The sequence below is a fragment of the Linepithema humile genome, chromosome 1 (assembly GCF_040581485.1).
Source record: "Linepithema humile isolate Giens D197 chromosome 1, Lhum_UNIL_v1.0, whole genome shotgun sequence".
NCBI lineage: Eukaryota > Metazoa > Arthropoda > Insecta > Hymenoptera > Formicidae > Linepithema > Linepithema humile.
The window spans coordinates 30,789,987-30,808,836 of NC_090128.1; the positions used below are offsets into that span (position 1 = coordinate 30,789,987).

The 18,850-nt window shown below is 40.3% G+C and overlaps 1 protein-coding gene across 21 annotated transcripts in view; it reads left to right on the forward strand.

The window, feature by feature from the left end:
* Positions 1–17,734, forward strand: part of sif (still life) — a 46,683-nt gene extending 28,949 nt beyond the window's left edge. For 16 of the 21 annotated variants that reach the window (XM_067346910.1, XM_012376806.2, XM_067346914.1 and 13 more), the window contains exons 15-30: positions 627–770; positions 1,067–1,249; positions 2,446–2,721; positions 2,823–2,993; positions 3,295–3,481; positions 4,616–4,882; positions 5,418–5,698; positions 5,775–5,969; positions 6,129–6,237; positions 6,816–6,995; positions 7,069–7,187; positions 7,424–7,600; positions 7,684–7,871; positions 8,444–8,817; positions 9,024–9,245; positions 9,650–17,734. In XM_067346910.1, coding sequence (XP_067203011.1) covers positions 627–770; positions 1,067–1,249; positions 2,446–2,721; positions 2,823–2,993; positions 3,295–3,481; positions 4,616–4,882; positions 5,418–5,698; positions 5,775–5,969; positions 6,129–6,237; positions 6,816–6,995; positions 7,069–7,187; positions 7,424–7,600; positions 7,684–7,871; positions 8,444–8,817; positions 9,024–9,245; positions 9,650–9,828 — 3,252 coding nt within the window. In that variant the 3' untranslated portion in view covers positions 9,829–17,734. The remainder of the gene's footprint in view (positions 1–626; positions 771–1,066; positions 1,250–2,445; positions 2,722–2,822; positions 2,994–3,294; positions 3,482–4,615; positions 4,883–5,417; positions 5,699–5,774; positions 5,970–6,128; positions 6,238–6,815; positions 6,996–7,068; positions 7,188–7,423; positions 7,601–7,683; positions 7,872–8,443; positions 8,818–9,023; positions 9,246–9,649) is intronic. The other 5 variants (XM_067346916.1, XM_067346918.1, XM_067346927.1 and 2 more) reach the window with 2 other exon arrangements.
* Positions 17,735–18,850: the final 1,116 nt, after the last annotated feature.

Here is an 18,850-nt window from a genome sequence, read left to right on the forward strand (position 1 = left end):
CTTTGCTATCTGTACAACCATTAACACGTTTTGCTACAACAGCGTAAAATTTGCTGTGTCGACAAATTCATTTTTTCCGCGCATGTACAAAAAAAGATCTTTGCTCTTTGCCATTTTGAACTTACGCGATTAACAATGGAGACCGAATCAAGTGAAGTAAAAAGTGAAGATCGTATAATTTACAGTTCTCGTATATTTCTTGGCAAGCAAATTCCCTAATTAGCATTGAATACTACTGCAAATAGCACGCCAATTAAACTCGGAGGAAGACTATTGTAAAGTACACGGTAAATTATTGGAAAATGAGGAGAATAATTATTTCGGCTCAGTTTGATCTGCACACTTCGGTAGCCTTCGGTGGTGCATTAACCGCGCGAATCGCTAACTAGAAGTATTTAATTAACCCCCATCTCGTGAACTCGGTCTCCAGTCACGCAATAGCGAACTTTTAATAGCCTGCGGTTTTTACTTAAAAACTTGCCGCGACTTTAAATCACCCGACTTTAAATATGAGCGACATCGCGATCGATCGATCCGCTTTGAAAAGTTTATCAAGCCGAAAGATCGAAGATCTTGAAATCCTCGCTCGGGGCAGAAATATTGGTGTCTTGTTTTTCTTCATTCAGGCTCCGTGTCAAGTGGAACTGGAAAACTGGGTGAACAGTATTCATTCGGCGTGCGCCGCCGCGTTCGCGCGTCATCGCGGCAAGACTGGCACGCTGCATTTGCTGCAGGAGGAGATCTTTCGCCTGGAAAAGTCGATCGAATCGGTACGTCGGCAGGATAACGTTGGGTTTACTTTATTTCAAATAAGTATCAAAAGTTTAGCAAAATATAGTTTACACTAAGAAAAAAAAAGACGAAGATTCTGTTTCAGTGAGTCCAACTTTTGCGTAAAAGAAAGCAAATGTAAAAGGTAGCTCTTGCAAATCGTTTAAAATCAGTGCATCGGATTTTCCTTTCAGAAAAATTATTACAAGTTTTTTTTAGTGGAATCTGAACATTTTTAATTATCGCTGCGTTTGAGAGTATTGATTAATGTCGATGTGAAATTCGCTGCTCGCAGGATCATAAAATGAAGCATATGGCGGATCTTCAGCAATCGGTGGTCTCCGACGTCGACACCAAGCAGCAAATTAACAATCAAATAGTGCAGTGGGAGGAGAATCTGGAGCGGTTCCATTGCGAGCAATTCCGCCTGCGGTGCTACATGGCCAGTTTGCAAAGTGGCGAACTGCCCAATCCGAAGGTAAGCACCTTCATTGAAATGTCAGCACCAAATGCAGTATACAGTGGAATTAATGCTTAATAATTGAACCTTTATGATCAAAAGGTATTCTCGGCACTATAGACATTATAGGACATTCACAATCCCACAATTGCAATTGTAATTGCTTCAGCAGAGTGAAATCAAGCGTTTTATCAATACGTTATATTCATGCAATCATATTTAAAATATTGTAACATAAAAGTTTTTACATAAAGTTAAAAACGATGCTATTTACAATGATAGAAAATACTTCAATAATATTTGTTTTAAATTATATTCGGAGAAAGCACTTTTTGTTATATGTTTCTCGCGGTGATCGGAGTTATAAATTGATAAAAATCAGCATCACACGTGAAACATTTTTCTCGGATATTTTCTATCCTTCTCCAATTGGTTTAAAGTTTGACAATTCACGAGCATGAGCATTGCTTTATTCCGAGAAAGAATTCGGCGAGCTGTATTGTGTTGATTTTATTTTCCCAATACTCGTCGATTGTGACGCGGTGGAACCGTGGCATTATGTTGGTTTCCATCGCAATCGAACGGAACGCGTTGGTTTAACCATGGCTTTCGTAGCGTGGAGAAGCCCGCTCTCTCGATTCCTCGCCGGCAAACAACATTACGCCCTGCAATCTCGCTGCATTGTCCAGTCCGCGCGGCGTCGCTGCAATTGTCTGAAAAATTGTCTCCCCCGTCCGCGCGCAATCAGGATTCGTTAGAGATTTATCTGTATCGCGAGCATCTAATTTGCGCCATTCGCAACGGCGGGATATCGATCGTCGAGCGCGAGTCGCGTGTTTGGCGACCGGGCAATAATGTTCTCGCAAATCATCGCAATCGAATAACTTTAGTGACAACGATTTGTAATAAAAACTAGAAATTTGTGTGCAATATTTTTTTTATGAATTTTTATTTTTATTCGATCCTTTCTAGAATTGTCCCTCTTCCTTTTCTCCAAATGAGATATTTTTCTTCGAATTTTAGTATTTAAGAAATATCGACCGATGTTACCGACCGATTTTAAATTTCCTCGAATGTCTAATTATAATGTCGTTGAATTCTATTTTCCACAAGAAACTTTCTTTGTGAAAAATAATAGTTTATGGAACATTGTCACGTGATTGAATCCATCTGACGATATTAAATAAGCGCTATGTGTTTTTGTTCTCCCGCAGAGTCTATTGACGCATGTGTCTCGCGCCACGAAGCAGACGCTGAATAAATTGGGCGTATTCACAGTATCGTCCTTCCACGCGTTTATTTGCGCGCGTAGTCCATCCTTGTTGAACAATTTGCTGGCGGGTCGCGGCGCGACCAAGAGGAGAGCGCCGCTGCTGTCGAGATCGAACAGCGGCTCCAGCAGACGCTCGCTGCAAATCTCGTCTAGGGACGAGGAGAAGAGCGTGAAGGTGTCCGTGCCGGAAAATCAGGTACGATCGTCAGGACATCGGGTGAGTTGACTGAAATTCTACATAGTTCTGTAACCCGAGATGCTTATAGCGAAATAAGGATAAGGCGAACGCGATCCGGTGTTTCCTGTTCGTTGTTTCAGCTCGTGTCGGTGTTCCTGCGCGACGCCATGACTGTCGAGGAGTTCCTGGCGAGCGCGTGCACCAGGAAAAACTTAAATCCGATGGAGCACTTTGTGCGCGTGAAAAAGCGCCGAGATATGGAGGACCACAACTACTTTGTGCCACATAGAACTGATTTGATAGAAACCTATGTGAGTCCAATGCTGGAGCGATGAGTTTTAATATCTTTACTTTGAAGATGTCGAAGATCGTAAACGCTAAAAAAAAAAAATTACGCGTTAAATTGCATGAAGAAAGTAATTTACCACGAATTTCTTTAAAAATAGCGAGGAGAAAATCAACTCCTGAATAATTAATTAATTAATAACTAGAAAATAACGCTAGTGCTTAAAGCAGATTATCATTCTTTGCTCGTTTAATTGACCTTATAAAATAATCACAATTGATGATTTCTCAGTGAAAATTGATGCAATTTCTTTTTATTGCACACAGTTGCATACGCACGAAATCGTGGAAGTCTGTGCCAAGATTTTATATCAAGTGGAATTGCAAAGAAACACTTTAGAGCAAATGTGGGGCTTTTCTGTCGAAGCGGAGCTTGTAGAAAACTCCGACAGGCAGGATGAGCTCTGCTGCTATGTTAGTAGAGTGGAAGACAAGAGCGTCGCCATGCAAAACGGTAAGCATCCCTTATCTAGGACAATGTATACCTAAAATAAACGTCCCTCAACGCGGCGCAACGATTAAAAGTCTCAATAGTTACAAGGTTTTTTTATTTTCCTTGTTATTTATTGGCGAGTCTATATAATTTTTTTTTTATAATGATCAATTTTTATTATCTAAATGGGCTTTTGCACGATTGATTTTGTGCAAAAATATCAAATTAAAGTGTAAAATTAACCGCAAAATTTATTTATTTATTAATTAGCGCAAAAGCGATATCGGAGAGAAAGAAAAAGATTTTGTCATCGATCTCTTGGACATGATAGATTTACGTTTTTGTTACAATGATAAGCGTTACGTTACCGAAAACAAATGACATGGCGTTATACAAGTTTGTTATTCCAATTCGCTTCTCCATTCTCGATTTATCTTCTTGCGCATCTTAGAAGGTGACTTGCGATGATGTCCGACCGCAATTAGTTTTTTAGACCGTGTCGGCGCCAGGACGTGCAAGGACGCCATTGAAAAATCATCGATTTTCCGCGCCTCGACGCTTGCTCGTTGAGCAAAGTCTCGTGCTCGTGGTTAAATGAAGCGCGCGTAATGCGCGTAAAAAAAGAAACACGTATATAATAAAAATATATATTATACATGCATACACAGAGAGTGGGATGGCTTAGGGCCGCAGGCGCGCTAACAAATCAGCATGACATTTAGCGCCGCCTTTCCGTATATCGCGTCTAAACTTAATTGACAGCTCACTCGTTAAGCACGACCGAAGGGAGCAACTTATTATAGTTGAGGAGGATACCGAGCCGAACGGTTGGTCGTCTTCGCAAACGAGTCGCGAGGGAGGCTAAAATGTCAGTTGGAGTTAATATTGTAGTTATAAAATATAAAATTAGTGATCGCGGTTGCATTCTGTCACTTTACGAATGTTGGAAGGTTTGAGTGTTAAAAAATATACGAACAGTTGTTCGCAATTTCAGAATTTTTTGCACATCTTAACGATAGAATCTAATAACGCAATCATATCCGCTGTCGAGTCAATTATTTATTAATGATACAAGTATTTTATGGAACAATCTTTTCTCTCTTCTGAAAATCTCGACGCGAAAATCTTGACGCCACTTGGCGACTCTTCTTTCAGGGATCATTAAAGGCGACGAGATTATGGTGATCAACGGCGCCATCGTGAGCGACCTGGATATGATGTACTTGGAGAGTGTCCTGCAAGAGGAGGTGGGTCTCTGTATGATGATGCGATCCTCCAGAACGGAGCCGCCAGATCTCACGGGTATTATGCGAGTCACCGATGACATAATCGAGAGCCTAGTCTGTCCGCCACCCCCCTCCGATCCGCCGGTTATCAGCGAGGAGATGATTTCCGGTCTGATTGTGCCGGCGCCCGGATGGAGTGAGTCCTTTTCTCTCCTAGTATTCGCGAATTCCTAGCATTAAAATCGATGTCCCATTTTTGAAGCCCGAGCTCGCTAAATTAATGAGGCGCGAAGATGGCCTGCGAAAATAGACCGCGGCGAGGAAAGCGCGCGTCGACCTTGAAATAAAATGCGCTCGACAGACCGAAGCGTAGAATCTCCTCGTTATTAATTCATGTGAATCGTGAACGTGTGAGTTTATGAGGAATAGCGCTGGTGATGCGAAAATGAAGCGTTAAGTGTCATTAGATATCGTCGGAAAGTTGATCTTCGAATGCTGAGACATTAAATTTGTCCAACACTGCGACTGGTTCACCACAAATGTCATTCATCTTTTGTAAACTATTTTACATTTCACATATCCTTCTGCTAATAAATTGTACCTGCCCCAAAATATTAATCATGTAATCTTGAAAAATTCTGAAAACTGTGGATAAAAAATTGTCAAAGTGAATAAAAAATTTGACCTTACAATTATAGCTTGTCCCGATCACGTCGCATTTCACTTCGCAGGCAAAGAGAACATAATGCAGGAGTGCACCTCGGCCGGTCACATGGAGAGCAGCAAGCAGACCTCGCGCACAAACTCCTTCGAGATTGAGAATCTTTTGAAAACTGCCGAACAAGTGACAGGGATCTGCCGCTCGCCGGGCGAAACCAGGAAGTCGAGCCCCACCGGTAGCGTCGTGAGCTCCCACTCACAGGCGCTCACACCGAGCCGGCAGCTTAGCGACGCTGAGAAGCTGAAGAAAGTGATTTTAGAACTGATTGAGACTGAACGGACTTACGTAAAGGTAATAAAAAAAGATCGTAATTACGACGAATGAAATAACGAGTGAAAATGCTAACGAGCCCTCCGCTATTTTGCAGAATTTAAATAATTTGCTGGAGAACTATTTGGAACCCCTTAAACGCGAGACCTTTCTGTCAAACGCGGAGATCAACGCGCTGTTTGGTAATATTCAGGAGATCGTCACGTTTCAACGACAGTTCCTGCAGAATCTCGAACACTCCATCGAGTTGGAGGCCGACTTTAACAACTTTGATCATCCGAGTCAATTTAAGGTGCGCAATTCCGAATTTTCACAACTGTCAGTGTTCCTTTCTCTGAATTTTTCAAAATATAAAAAGATAACACTTTAATAATTTAGATAATATCGCAGAAATTCCTACAACAATGCTGGATTCGCTGAATTTGAATGTCGATTTTTCTGGCTTTTACAGGGAGTCCTGTTTTCCATTGGAAGTGCCTTCTTATATTACGTAAATCACTTCAAGCTATACAGCTCGTTTTGCGCCAGTCACTCAAAGGCTCAGAAAGTTTTACATCCAAGTAAGTTCCCTCTTAAAGTCTCCCGTGGCTTTTTCGCCAGAGGCGACCTTCGCTTCCTTTGTTCGCGTCAACATCGCCTGATCCTTCGTGCGATCGATAATTCATTCGCTAGGAATAACTGTTCAACCTCTCGGTTACTCTCTATAAATATGCCGTTCCCGGAAAGTTCTCCGATTTATTATTCATGTCAACCTTCCGCGAGTGGGTGACATTTTTACGGCTGCGAATAGAAGTTAGCGCCATTAAGTATTTAACGAAATTACTCGACTATTTCCCAAAGTAGATTTGTTGTTTCTCGAAAGTTTACCGCGTTTTCTTGAACTTTGGTATTAAAGCGACATTAAAATTATACTCATTCTTCTAAAAATGCAATATGCGCTTGGCGTTAAATTTAACGCAACTCTCTTACATATTATTCACTACGTTCGTCGCAAACATTAATTTATAACATCCGAGAAGCGCCGATCTTAATTTTAACAACAAACTAAGACAATTTCTTTCTTTTGTCCTCGCGTTTTTTTTTATAATTACGACAAACTGGACGAATAGAGCAATCTCCCAATAATTGACAATTTCAGACGAGGGAAATCAAGCTTTACAAGAGTTCCTGCAAGCGAGAAATCCCCGGCAGCAACACTCGTCGACTTTAGAATCGTACTTGATAAAACCTATACAAAGAATACTGAAATATCCGCTGCTGCTGCAGCAGCTTAGGAACCTCACCGATGAACGAAGCGAAGAACACCAACACTTAATCGGTAATTACCGCTGCTGTAACGATCAGCTCGGGGCGTCGTTAGACGCGCTTAATCGCGACCGTGTAAATTGCAGAGGCGCTCAAAGGCATGGAGAAGGTGGCGGAGCACATAAACGAGATGCAGAGAATTCACGAAGAGTACGGTGCTATTTTCGACCACTTGTTCAGGCAACACCAAAAATCCTGCAAGCAGGTGAGACGCCTGTCACCGGAAGAAAATATTGCGTATTACTTATTTATTCGCTTAAAAGTTAGAAAAAATTGATAACAATTCCATTTATATTCGATAAATGATGATGCTTTGTATTTCAAACTGAGAGAAAAATGAGAAAAATTATATTTATAATTTTCTTGCGCGTGATTATATATTTTTTAAGAATTAGAATCATCGCTAAAATATTTTCGATTAACACACGAATTTCTCGGCAGCCGATCGATTTAAGTCCAGGCGATCTTTTGTACTACGGCGGTGTCGAGTGGCTCAATATTTCCGATTTCCTCGGCAAGATAAAGAAAGGTCTCGAGCTGCACGCGATGTGCTTTGTGTTTAAATCGGCCGTCGTGTTCCTGTGCAAGGAAAGATTGAGACAGAAAAAGAAGCTTATGGTAAGCAAGTCAAGCTTTTTCTAAATCGATTGTCACGTTCGTCGAGTCATTTTCGGGATAAAACCGTCGCGTGCATCTTTCAGGGAGTTTCGACGAAAGCGAACTCCAGCGAGGTCGAAATCATTCGTTATCAAGTGCTGATTCCGGTGACGGAAGTCCAGGTCAGAGCCAGCTCCGCCAAAGATATGGAATCTCACTTCCTGTGGGAACTGATTCATCTAAGAAGTCAATTACAGAGGAGATCGGAGAAAGTATACGTGCTCTCCAACAGGTATTTCCCAATTTATTATCTCGATTAATTAATTAACTGCTGTAGATATTTAGATTAAAACAAACATATTCGAACAAATTCTTCCAAATGTGTTATCAGTTTATTGACGCACCGCTAAATTTCGATAAAATATTGTTTAATAATTTTTTTTGGCAATGTATTATAGTTGAAGTGAAGATGGATATAACACGGTAAAATAAATTGACTTTCATTCGTAGCAATTAATTGCTGCGATCGCACCAGATTGCAATCGTACGGCTAATATAATCTGCCCGCCGTTATTGATCGAGCGCGAAAATTGACAATAAATATTAGGAAATTGAAAATAAATTGCGGAGGAATCAGATTACGTTTCATTTAACTAGTGGCCGTATTTTAATCCAATTTTATCAATCTTTGCAAATCAATGCTACATTATTTTCCATTTCTGCAAATATTTTAAATCCTTTCTCAGATATTCAGTACAATATTTCAAATAGTTCAGTAACGATTGTTCGTGAATATTTTTGACAAAATAAATTAATCAACAACTTTGTCGCTATACGCACGTCGCCTTACATTTCTGCTTGCAGTACGACAGAATTTCGAAACGCGTTCCTGAAAACGATCCGGCAGATCATCCGCGAATCGGTGAGGAACATGAGCATACCTTCGACAAAGCAGAATTTAAGCCAAGCACCGATGTCGATGGCGCCGCGCATGTCGACCGGACACGTCGAGAAGTTCGACAAGCAGCAAATTATTCAGGCTCAAAACGGAAACGTGACGCTGTCGAAGAAAGCGATGAAGCAGCAACTGCTGGCGAGCTCGCACAAGCGCAAATACAGCCAGTCGAAGCAGCCGGTGGAGCATGAGAGCTCGGAGGACAAGGACCAGGAGGACGCGCCAGTCGCCCCGCAGCAGACTACATTTCGCTCCAGAAGCAAAACCATAAGCGACACTTCCGGTAAGCTCCCGCTCAGCTGACAGCAATTTTAGTCCACTTTCTCCGATAAAATCTCTTTTACGAACGATAACTTTCATACGCAAACTAATTTCATAAGTTTATCTTCAATCAATTAACTTGATAAAAGTAACAAAAGTACGAGATAACGTCACGATTCGATTGCCAAACTGCTTCCTACAATTTTGTTATCTCATTGGGTTGCTCAGGCGAGGTAAAAGTTGAAATGGACTCAGGCACAAAGTCGGAAGGTGAAGAAGACTCGCAGGCTTTTTTAGGCGAGAAGAAGACGAATCTCGGCCGGACACCTAATCATCTGACGTTAAGCACCACATCGACCATCTCGGCGGGAAGCACTGGCAGCCAGGCTAGATTGATCCAGTCTTCCCATCAACCCGAGAACTATCAGCCGATTACCGTCAAGGAACTTGGTGAGTGTATTGATTATCGACAGTTTTATATCTGATGGGCACACAATAAAAGCTTTAGATACTCACATTGATTATAACTTAAAAACTGTTTCAACAACCGACCGTGAATACAACAATGCGATAACGATACTTCAGATACAAGTAGTCCTTTTCAATAGCATTGTTAACAATTAACATTGAAAAGTTGCGAAAAATACGCCCAATGAGATTTTTGTCCAAAACAAATCTGCTCCAAATTGCACTTCTGCATCAGCCATATTTTGGATGCTAATGATAGAAAAATTTATTGTATTTATAGATTTTGCGCGCACAAGCAAGAATGTATAAGATTTATTTTTTTTTTGTCTTCTTAAAAAAGAAAACGCATGCGACAAAGCGCTAATGTATCGCGATGTCCCGGGCAGGTTCGCCGATCTGGAAACCACGGGAGCTACCCTCCCTGGGGGAGGCAACCACGTTGCCGCGCAAGGGTAAGTCCGCCGGCGAGTTCGCGGACATGAGCTCGAGCCACAGCGCCTCCCGAAAGTCTCTGATAGAAATCAACAATTGTGCTCAACAACCTAACTTTAATAATCACGTTTAAGTTGAATAATATCGAGGCTGACTCGCTAACGAGAGATAATATCGTTAAGTTCCACACCATCGCCATTCAAACACAACCAGACACCATCATCCACCACCAAGCGTAAATACACAGAGATAATTGTCCGATTGATAATCCGATTAAATGCGATACCAAGAGGCGCGAGAGAGACGCGCGTCCGCCGCCCACGCGGAAATTCGCGAAGGCTGCACTTTCTCCCTCCGCTCTCTTCCTCGTTTCGTCTTCCAGCAGGTGTCGCGCTGTGTCTGTGGCGTGCGTGCGTGCGTGCGTGCGTGCATGCGTGCGTGCGTACGTGTGTGCTTGTGTGAGAGCCAGCGAAATACTCGATCGGACCTTCCACTTCGTTCCGGAAAATCCGAAAATCCTTTTTCTTCCGTGAATAAACTTATATTTTCTTGACGATAGGTGCATATATATTCGAACAGTTAGAAGAAGAATACCACTTAAAATTAAGATAAGGAACATCATCGCAGACTTATGGTTGATAATTTCCATTTTGACAATCGTAACGCGGATAATCGCGAAGAAGTGAAAGGCCGAAGCGATGCCAAGCAGATCGCTGGCTCCGCGACGAATAGTTTAATTGGCGAATCGCTGATGAATAGTGTCGATCGTTGTGTCGACAGCGGAAGACTCATCGGGACGATCGAGACATCCGTTAACAAGTACCGGCAAGCTCGCTTGTTTCAAACGCACATTCTACGCTTCCTTTCCTCTCTCGGTTAATTAAGTTTAAATACGGATATAAGAAAGCGCAGTCGGATGCACTTATTAGCTCGAATAATTGAATTTTTTATCTACCATTTGCGATTTGAGTGCAATTTTAAATACTTTTCGTAACAAACTTTCAAATGTACATCTCAAACTGAATGAAACGTGAATTATTCAAATAAGTATACGGTGTCCATTTACATCCTCAAAGTTTAATTTGAAGTATTAAGGAATACCACTTATTTCAAATTGACCAAAGAAACTCTCATAAAAAAACAAATCATAAAAAAAAAAAACAATTAGACGAAATAGATTAATTAACGCTGGCGATGCGATGACAATGTTTGGAAGCTCGTTTTAAGAAAGATGCGACAAATTATTGTCGAAATAATTTTTTCTTTGATTCCGTCGAATAGTGATATAAATTTGACGTCGATCGATTTACGGAACGCGTTACGTTTTTATTTTCGAGAGTCGACTTCCGCGTGGATGGCGGCGCGAAATCTTCACAGATAATCGACTCTGTATATAATGTAATAATGATATTATCGTCACTATTTGATTACCGCCGATCGCGAACGAGCGCTCGCGCGTAGCGCGCTCCTCACATTATTTCTCATCGTTCTATACGCTCCCCCCAATTTTTTAATTATATTATATAAAATCGTCGGGATGCCGCACATCACGCCATTGATGATGACGTCGGATGACGCGAGGGCAACTCGACAGAGACGAAGACTTAGGACCTGCAAAAAAAAAAAAAGAAAAAAAAATGAATCGAAGGAGCGATTCGGCGCGTAGCGAGTAAGTTTTAGCGATTAAAGAGAAATCAATTAAGATGAAACGTCATATATACAGAAAATATATGTATACATACTATACATATAGGATATTATGTGAGAGAGAGAGAGAGAGAGAGAGAGAGAGAGAGAGAAAGAAAGAAAGAGAAGAGAGAAAGAGAGAGAGAGCGAGAGGGTGGATGGGTTTTGTGAATTGCATTGTAACGTCGTCCACGGTTCCCCCCCCCTCCCACCCCCCCCCCAAAAAAAAGAAAGAAATAACGTTCCGCCGCGTGTTAACCTGTTTTCAGGGTCGAGCATCCTCGCCAATATAGCAAACTTTATTTTTAACGTTACTTAAGATACAAAAGAGAATGACTGAGCGCGAGCGAGAGCGTGTGTGTGTGTGTGTGTGTGTGTGTGCGTGTGCGTGAGCGAGAGAAAAAGGGAGCGAGAGAGAGCGAGAGAGAGAGAAATGGTCAGAGTGCTCGAGACCGAAGCTGCGAGGTGAGATGCGCCGGCGTGACGGATGCACATCCGAGAGAGAGGTCCGCGATTAAGCGCGCGATGTTGCGGGAAGGACAGACGAGACAGGACGCGAGAGAAGAAGAGGCGCACACTCGACTTAGAAAAAAAAAAAAAAAAAAAAACCGCATATATCGATCGGGGACGGCGAGCGGTATCGAGGGGGCATCGATAATATCGGCACCGGCACCTTTCACGATAATCCGACACGTGTACCGCGTTGTTAATGGGTATTAACGATAAATTAAGAATGGTATCGAAGGATTAATACGTGTAAATTAGACGACAGAAAGTATCCACATAGACCAGCGCTCGGAATTAGTTGCACATTTCGGGCCGATTCCCGAGACGACGCCTCCTGTTCCCCCACTACCGCTCGACCGCTAGCGGTCGAGCCGCCGATAGCTCTGGCGCAGGAGCGTTTTATATAAGAAATAGGCTGGGTTGTTGAGGCACCTCTCAGAAAATAGTAATATTTTCTTTGCTACATAAATAATGTTTATTTTCATTAATAATTAAATATATATATATTATGTATTAATAAAAATAAACATTATTTATGTAGTGAAGAAAATGTTACAATTTCCCAAAAGATGCCTAAACAATCCAGCCTATTTCTAATATAAAACGCTCCTGAGCCAGAGCTATCGGCGGCTCGGCCGCCAGCGGCCGAGCGGTAGTGGGGGAACAGGAGGCGTTGTCTCGGAAATCGGCCCGAAATGTGCAACTAATTCCGAGCGCTGACATAGACGTATACCTACAACCAAAAATATATATAAATAAAAGAATATATATATATACATACACACGCGCACACACACGCGCGCACACACACACACACACACACACACACACACACACACACACACACAAACATATGCACTCGCGCTCGTACACGATTTCGGCGATGCGAACTGAAAGTGTTTCCGAAGGAGGACGTCCTCTCTCTTTCTCGCAAAATGCCTTGCTGAGAAATATTCTGAGACTATTCTGCGAATGTATCGCGAAAATATGCTGAGAATATTCTGACATTGATGCTTTGAAAAAGACGCGCGCGGAATAATATCGAAACACGCCGAGAGAACGCGGATTTTTGATAATATTCCGATACCGAGAATCTGGGAATATATTTGCGAACATTTTTCTAAAATGTTGCAAGAATATCCTCCGAGAACCGAGATACTCCGAGGACATTCCGAAAGTATCCTTTCATCTCGCATCACCGCGTATACGTATACTCGAAGAAAAGTGGATGTTGCGTCACAGTTGATCGCGAATCGATTCTATCGAACGTGAAACGCTTGCGAATCGTTGGGCGACCGTGTTTTCTGAGTGAGGACAATAAAGGGGGACGGCGGATCTAACGAGCGCTTGAGTCGTCGCCCTCGCGCAGGACGCACTTCCGCTCGAGGAGTCTCCGATTTTGGTATCCTCCTTTTACCTATGATTCGTACGCGTCCAGCTGTAGAGTTAGCGTTAATCATTGTAAGATGACTGGCGAGTGCGGAATCAGAAATTGCGAGCTTAGATCCTCCTCGAATGTTGGTCCTAGTAGGATCGAGGACGGCGTCTCAAGCGTCTGGCGTAGATCCTGCTGAAGTATAGAGATGCTGAAACTAAACGGGGCGTCGATACTTTCATCCAGTCTGAGTACCGATAAAGTACGGCTTGCGTATCGCTCACGATAATCATCGAAATACTTTCTGCAACGATAAATCAGCGAAGATCAATGGGAAAACATTATTAATGTTTGTGTATCGCAAGAGTGTAACGGAGCGTTCCGGAATTGTCGTCCAGTGAGTGATCGTTAGTGTCTTTGTTCAAAGCTTCGAGCCGACGATCGTCACCCGATCGCAGACAAATGAGAATTTAATTGCCGATTATGGAATTTGATAGTTTATTCGACACACGCACACATTCATTGTCGTCCGAAGTGTCGATTCGCGGCTCGAACTCGATGCGTTTTTCGTCGCGATTTTAAAACGATCATGACGTAATGATGTAATACTATAATGTTATAGTGTTATGTTATATGGTATATTGCACAATATTATACATAATATTGTAAGATTATAGACGAATGTGAGAAAGATTGTGTCGCAAGTACCGCACGCAGCATCCAGAAAAGAAAAGAAAGAGGCCATTTACAAAAATTTGAAGTCGATCGACAGATAACGACGCAAAATCGTTACCAATGCATGAAGAATTTTCTACGTTAATGCTTTTCAACTACATCGACACACCTAACCTGAAATACTCGTGAAATCGCGTCAATTACTAATATATTTCAAAGGAGTGTAATTATAAAAGTGTATATCGATCGGAATACCGTTGTACAGTGTGTATAGTTATTGAACGAAAAAAACGGATTTGATCTTCTCTTTTCTTCGCGACCGATTGCACGAATCGCGCGAATTCTATCCGTAACATTTACAAATGTTTTATCGAACGCTGTAATATTGCTTCCATCTTAAACGTGTCGCACGAATATATCGTACGTGTTAATACGGATTTCTTACGATTTTGCGAGCCACAGACATCTCCGGGATGCGCGTGTACTTGTTGCGAAATTGCATTAAATGGTAAAATTCATTTTCGCGTGGCTGTCAATCGACTCCTTGATTGCGGGGTAATTTTTATATCGCCATTTCTTGTAACTTTTGCCGTTTTTTTATATTCTAATATTGTTCATTAAGACTAAATAATAGTTTCTTCAAATGTATATATACGTTTATCTTTATCATATAAGCGTATGCGAGTTAATTTTTCGTAATAACAATTAATAGAATTTTAAGAATCACGTACTACTTTACGCGTTTTAAATTATGTAATGTAAGGTAAAAAAAAACAACAGAACTTGTTATTTCCAAGAACAAAAAAAAAACCAAGTCGAGAACGTAATCGATTTTGTCTTGCAATTTTTTTTGTGCTGAAAAGTCGATCGAGCGCCTGCCAGATTTAACTCGAAGCACACGCGACAAGCCGGCCAAGAATGACAAGTGCCCTTTCTTTCTTTTTCCGCTTGAAATCGAGTATGCGACTCGGCAAAGACCTGACATCCTACGCAAGAACGATATCTCAAGACACAGAAATGTCAACAAGAATTGAACTGTAAAATCGCAACATTTGAAAACGTAGAGTTCATCTCGGGAAAGAGATTTTGTTTTGGAGGAATATTTTCTTCTGATAGACAACGCCGCGAAATATCTCCTTTTCATTTTTGTGTATCAGAAAATGTCGGAAAAGTACGACGAACGTGGTGCCAAAATTGTCGTATAGCAATAATTAGTAGGATTAATACCAGACTGATACATAATAGTGTTCAAACGCGAGAGTTCGTCGAAAGGTGAAATCTCAACGGAGACTTATCGCTAGATTATCGCGATTAATTGTCGCGTAAATTTTGCAATTCGTAGTTGCTGCTTCAAAAATGCCGACCGAAGAACTCAACCAAACATAAAAAACACAAGAACGCGTTAAAAATAAAGGAAATTTACTTCGAACAAAGCAAGAAAAAGATAAAATGATTATCTTGAATGATCTTAAGCAGTTAAACGTTGCGATTTTACGCTTTGATTGTCGCCAGTAATTTATTTGTGACGAGCAACGAATTCTTCAATTTCGTTAATTGTACCGAAGGTCGAACGTAGAGTTGATAATTGCTGATGTTTGTTTAAACGCACCGGGAAATAGAATCGTCTGTGAAGTTGTTTCGCGCCGAGATAATCTTCGCAATTACGCGAGAAACCAAATTGTGTTTTACGATTCAGTGGAGAATCGAATTTGAAATTTGCATTTTAGTTCAATCGTTGCTTCGAAATGTTAAAGAGGATGGCGGGAATCGACAGATACACACGCAATAGACCTACACATAAAAATATGGATACAATCGTGCGCACACATACACACGACACACAAAAATATATCTAATAAGGCATCGGTTAAGATCTGACAGCGAAAAAAAAAAAAAAATAATAAGATACCTACTTACTAATTACTATAGGCGAAAAAACACACGTGCAGATTTAAGAATTTAACGGAGGACCTTCTGTTGCTCGAATTATTGCATTGTCTACTATATATAAATTTTATTGTATAAATTCTGTCGAGGCGCGCCTCCGAGCGAGAGTCGATGTTTCTTTTTCTCCTCGACCCCCCCGTATCTCCTGACGAGGGATCTACGAGGACATTCGGGAGAGAGAGACGGAGAAGAGTGTGTAACCGAGGAACCGCTTTTTGTATAATCGCGATTATACTTCGGCTATCATCATCGCGCGGTATCAAACGACACGCCGCTTCTCGCGCGCGGAAAAGCAAAATTCTCTTATTTTTCCAGAGTGTTCGGGATATTCTAAGATCTTTTTTTTTTTATTTAGACCAGATTCTGCGATAAATATAAAGTTGATTTAGCTTAATCTTAAATGTAAGCGATAAAGTCCAATTAACTAATCTGACTATCTGAGAAATCATATAAAGATACGATTGCATCTTGAGCGTTTCGAAACGTCAGCGTATTTTTTTTGTATTTGTAATCCGCGTTAGATACACACGCTGAAAAGCGCCCCGTCATTACAGCAGGTGTTTTTATCGCGGCCAGGTGTCTAGTAAAAGTTTATCGACTTTATATAGATAATGCGCTTATCATTTTCCTTATCTCTTTACTCGAGAAATCGTATAAAAAATTTTTAAAAATGTAAAAAAATATGATAATGTTGATTGAACGAAGGTTAAGGTTAATTCGAGCAGTTATTCGTCATAAACACGCGCGACAGAGATATCAGTTTTACGTATATTCATTCGAACAGATACCGATTGGTTTCTTTCCCACGCGCGTTTCAAAATCAATTAACCGCATTCGCACTTTCAATTTCATTCAGATGAAAGTAGTCTCTGCTTAAAAGGGAGGAAAGCATCGAACGAAGCGCCACGATGTTGCTCGCGATTTTCAGCAATTCGCTCTCTCATTTTACGCACTCTCCTCGAAAGTAAGTAAAAGTGGAGGGAAAAAAATCGAACAGGGTCGAGACACTCTAGCTCGGAGACGTATCCCAATAGTTGGCCTAGTACCAAGTTTCATATTTTTCGCCCCCCTGGGTACGCAGTGGATCGTCGAACGATTGATCGTCTATGATTATTGACATTCTTCCAGAAATTTTATTGATATATATATATATAAACTTTATCGCTATCGTTGAACATAGTAATATTTGGGGATATATGACTAGGGCGATACCTTCGGTATTTATTGGGGAAACCGAGAATATACTATATCGAGAGAGAGAGAGAGAGAGAAAGAAAGAAAGAGAGAGAGAGAGAGAGAAAATATAAAACGAGAGCAAGAGGACAAGAGGGGGGCTGAAAGAGAGATATGGGATTGGTAGAATTATTATACATATAAATATATGGAATATTATATATAAGAGAGAGGAGATACACAGTCGAGAGCAGGGACGGGGGCGGGTAATAACGAAACGAAGGCGAATTAGCGTGTAACAATGTAAGTCTTTCCAGAGAGAGAAAAGAGAGAGAGAGAGAGAGAGAGAGAGAGAGAGAGAGAGAGAGAACAGAGACAAAAAGAAGAAGAATCTCTTCCTTGCGTTGACGTAAAACGGAGCTGAATCTGCGAGAGAACCAAGGATTAGATTAAAAATATTGTACGTATGCGAGCGGAAATATGGTACGCGAGAGAGTATAAAACCTTTACGTTTTCTCACTCATTACGTGAACGGTACGTTAGTAATGGATATATTATGATTACGATGATTGCTATATTCGTTGTTATTGTTCCTCGGTTGTAAGCGGAGACGTTTAAGAGTGATCCATTTGTACAATCATTGAGTCATTAAAATATGATTATTCATTATGGAAAATTGCCTATTTTCTTTAAAATTCCTTAATTTCCCAAAAAGGTATAATTAACTCTGCAACCTGCCTCAAAATTTCCCACTATGTCTTACTGATTTACGTCGCTTCGATTATCTGTGTGATTATTATCAGTAATAATATCAGTATAATAATTATCAGAAAATTTAATTTATTGGATTAACTTAGAATAAATTTATAGTTGTTATAAAAAAATATATTATCAATAACTGATTAAATTTAAAAAAAACCGCTTGAGCAATATTGTTTGACAATTTAATTTATTTTGTTAAATAGAGCTGTTATTTTTATCGTATATATATTTTTTAACTATCTATTAGAAATTGAATTTCCAAGTAATGAGGCATATTGCTTTTGAAAAAATTATAAATAAAAGATAATAATAAAATTATGAGAGACTTTTCTCGATTCCAATATATTTCAACTTATTTCTTAAAACTCATTGCGTAGTTAATACTTTGTACAGGAAACTTTATCACATTTCACAAGCATGCTGATAGCTTGTAGGTGTTCGATAATCTTTGATTGAGTAATTATTAAGAATAGCAGGTGAGTAAACTAAACAGTTAAGCTTCTCTAAATATAAGAAACCATTCATAATATAAATCGACTTTATTTTACTTCACTTGACTTTACTCATTTTGCGGATTCAAAGAAAATAAAAATACAGATTTGCATGCAGACTGTTGCTTTGGCTAAAAATAAAATGTATAAAAAATTCCGACTATCACACAATCACTAAAAAAATTATATACATCTGATTATATAAATATATTTCTAAAATAAGAGTAAAGAAATATTGTAACAAAGCATTTTACGTCGAAACTTTAGATCTGTCTCGTTTAATTAGATTTTATTTTAATTTCGACTCTTCGTCTTTCGTCTAAACTACATTCTGTTTGTGATAAGGAATGTTTTTGATCGAGATTTTACGTGTATGATAAGCTACCGGACACCAGTTGGTAAGTCTGATAAGTCCAATTTGATATGATTGTGCTTGCTCATTTAAGACAGTTGCTCGTTCAACCAGGAAAGTGAATAGTAACGACAGAATAATTGACATGACGGGGAACTTTATTTGTTTCTTTTTGCATCAAAAAGAT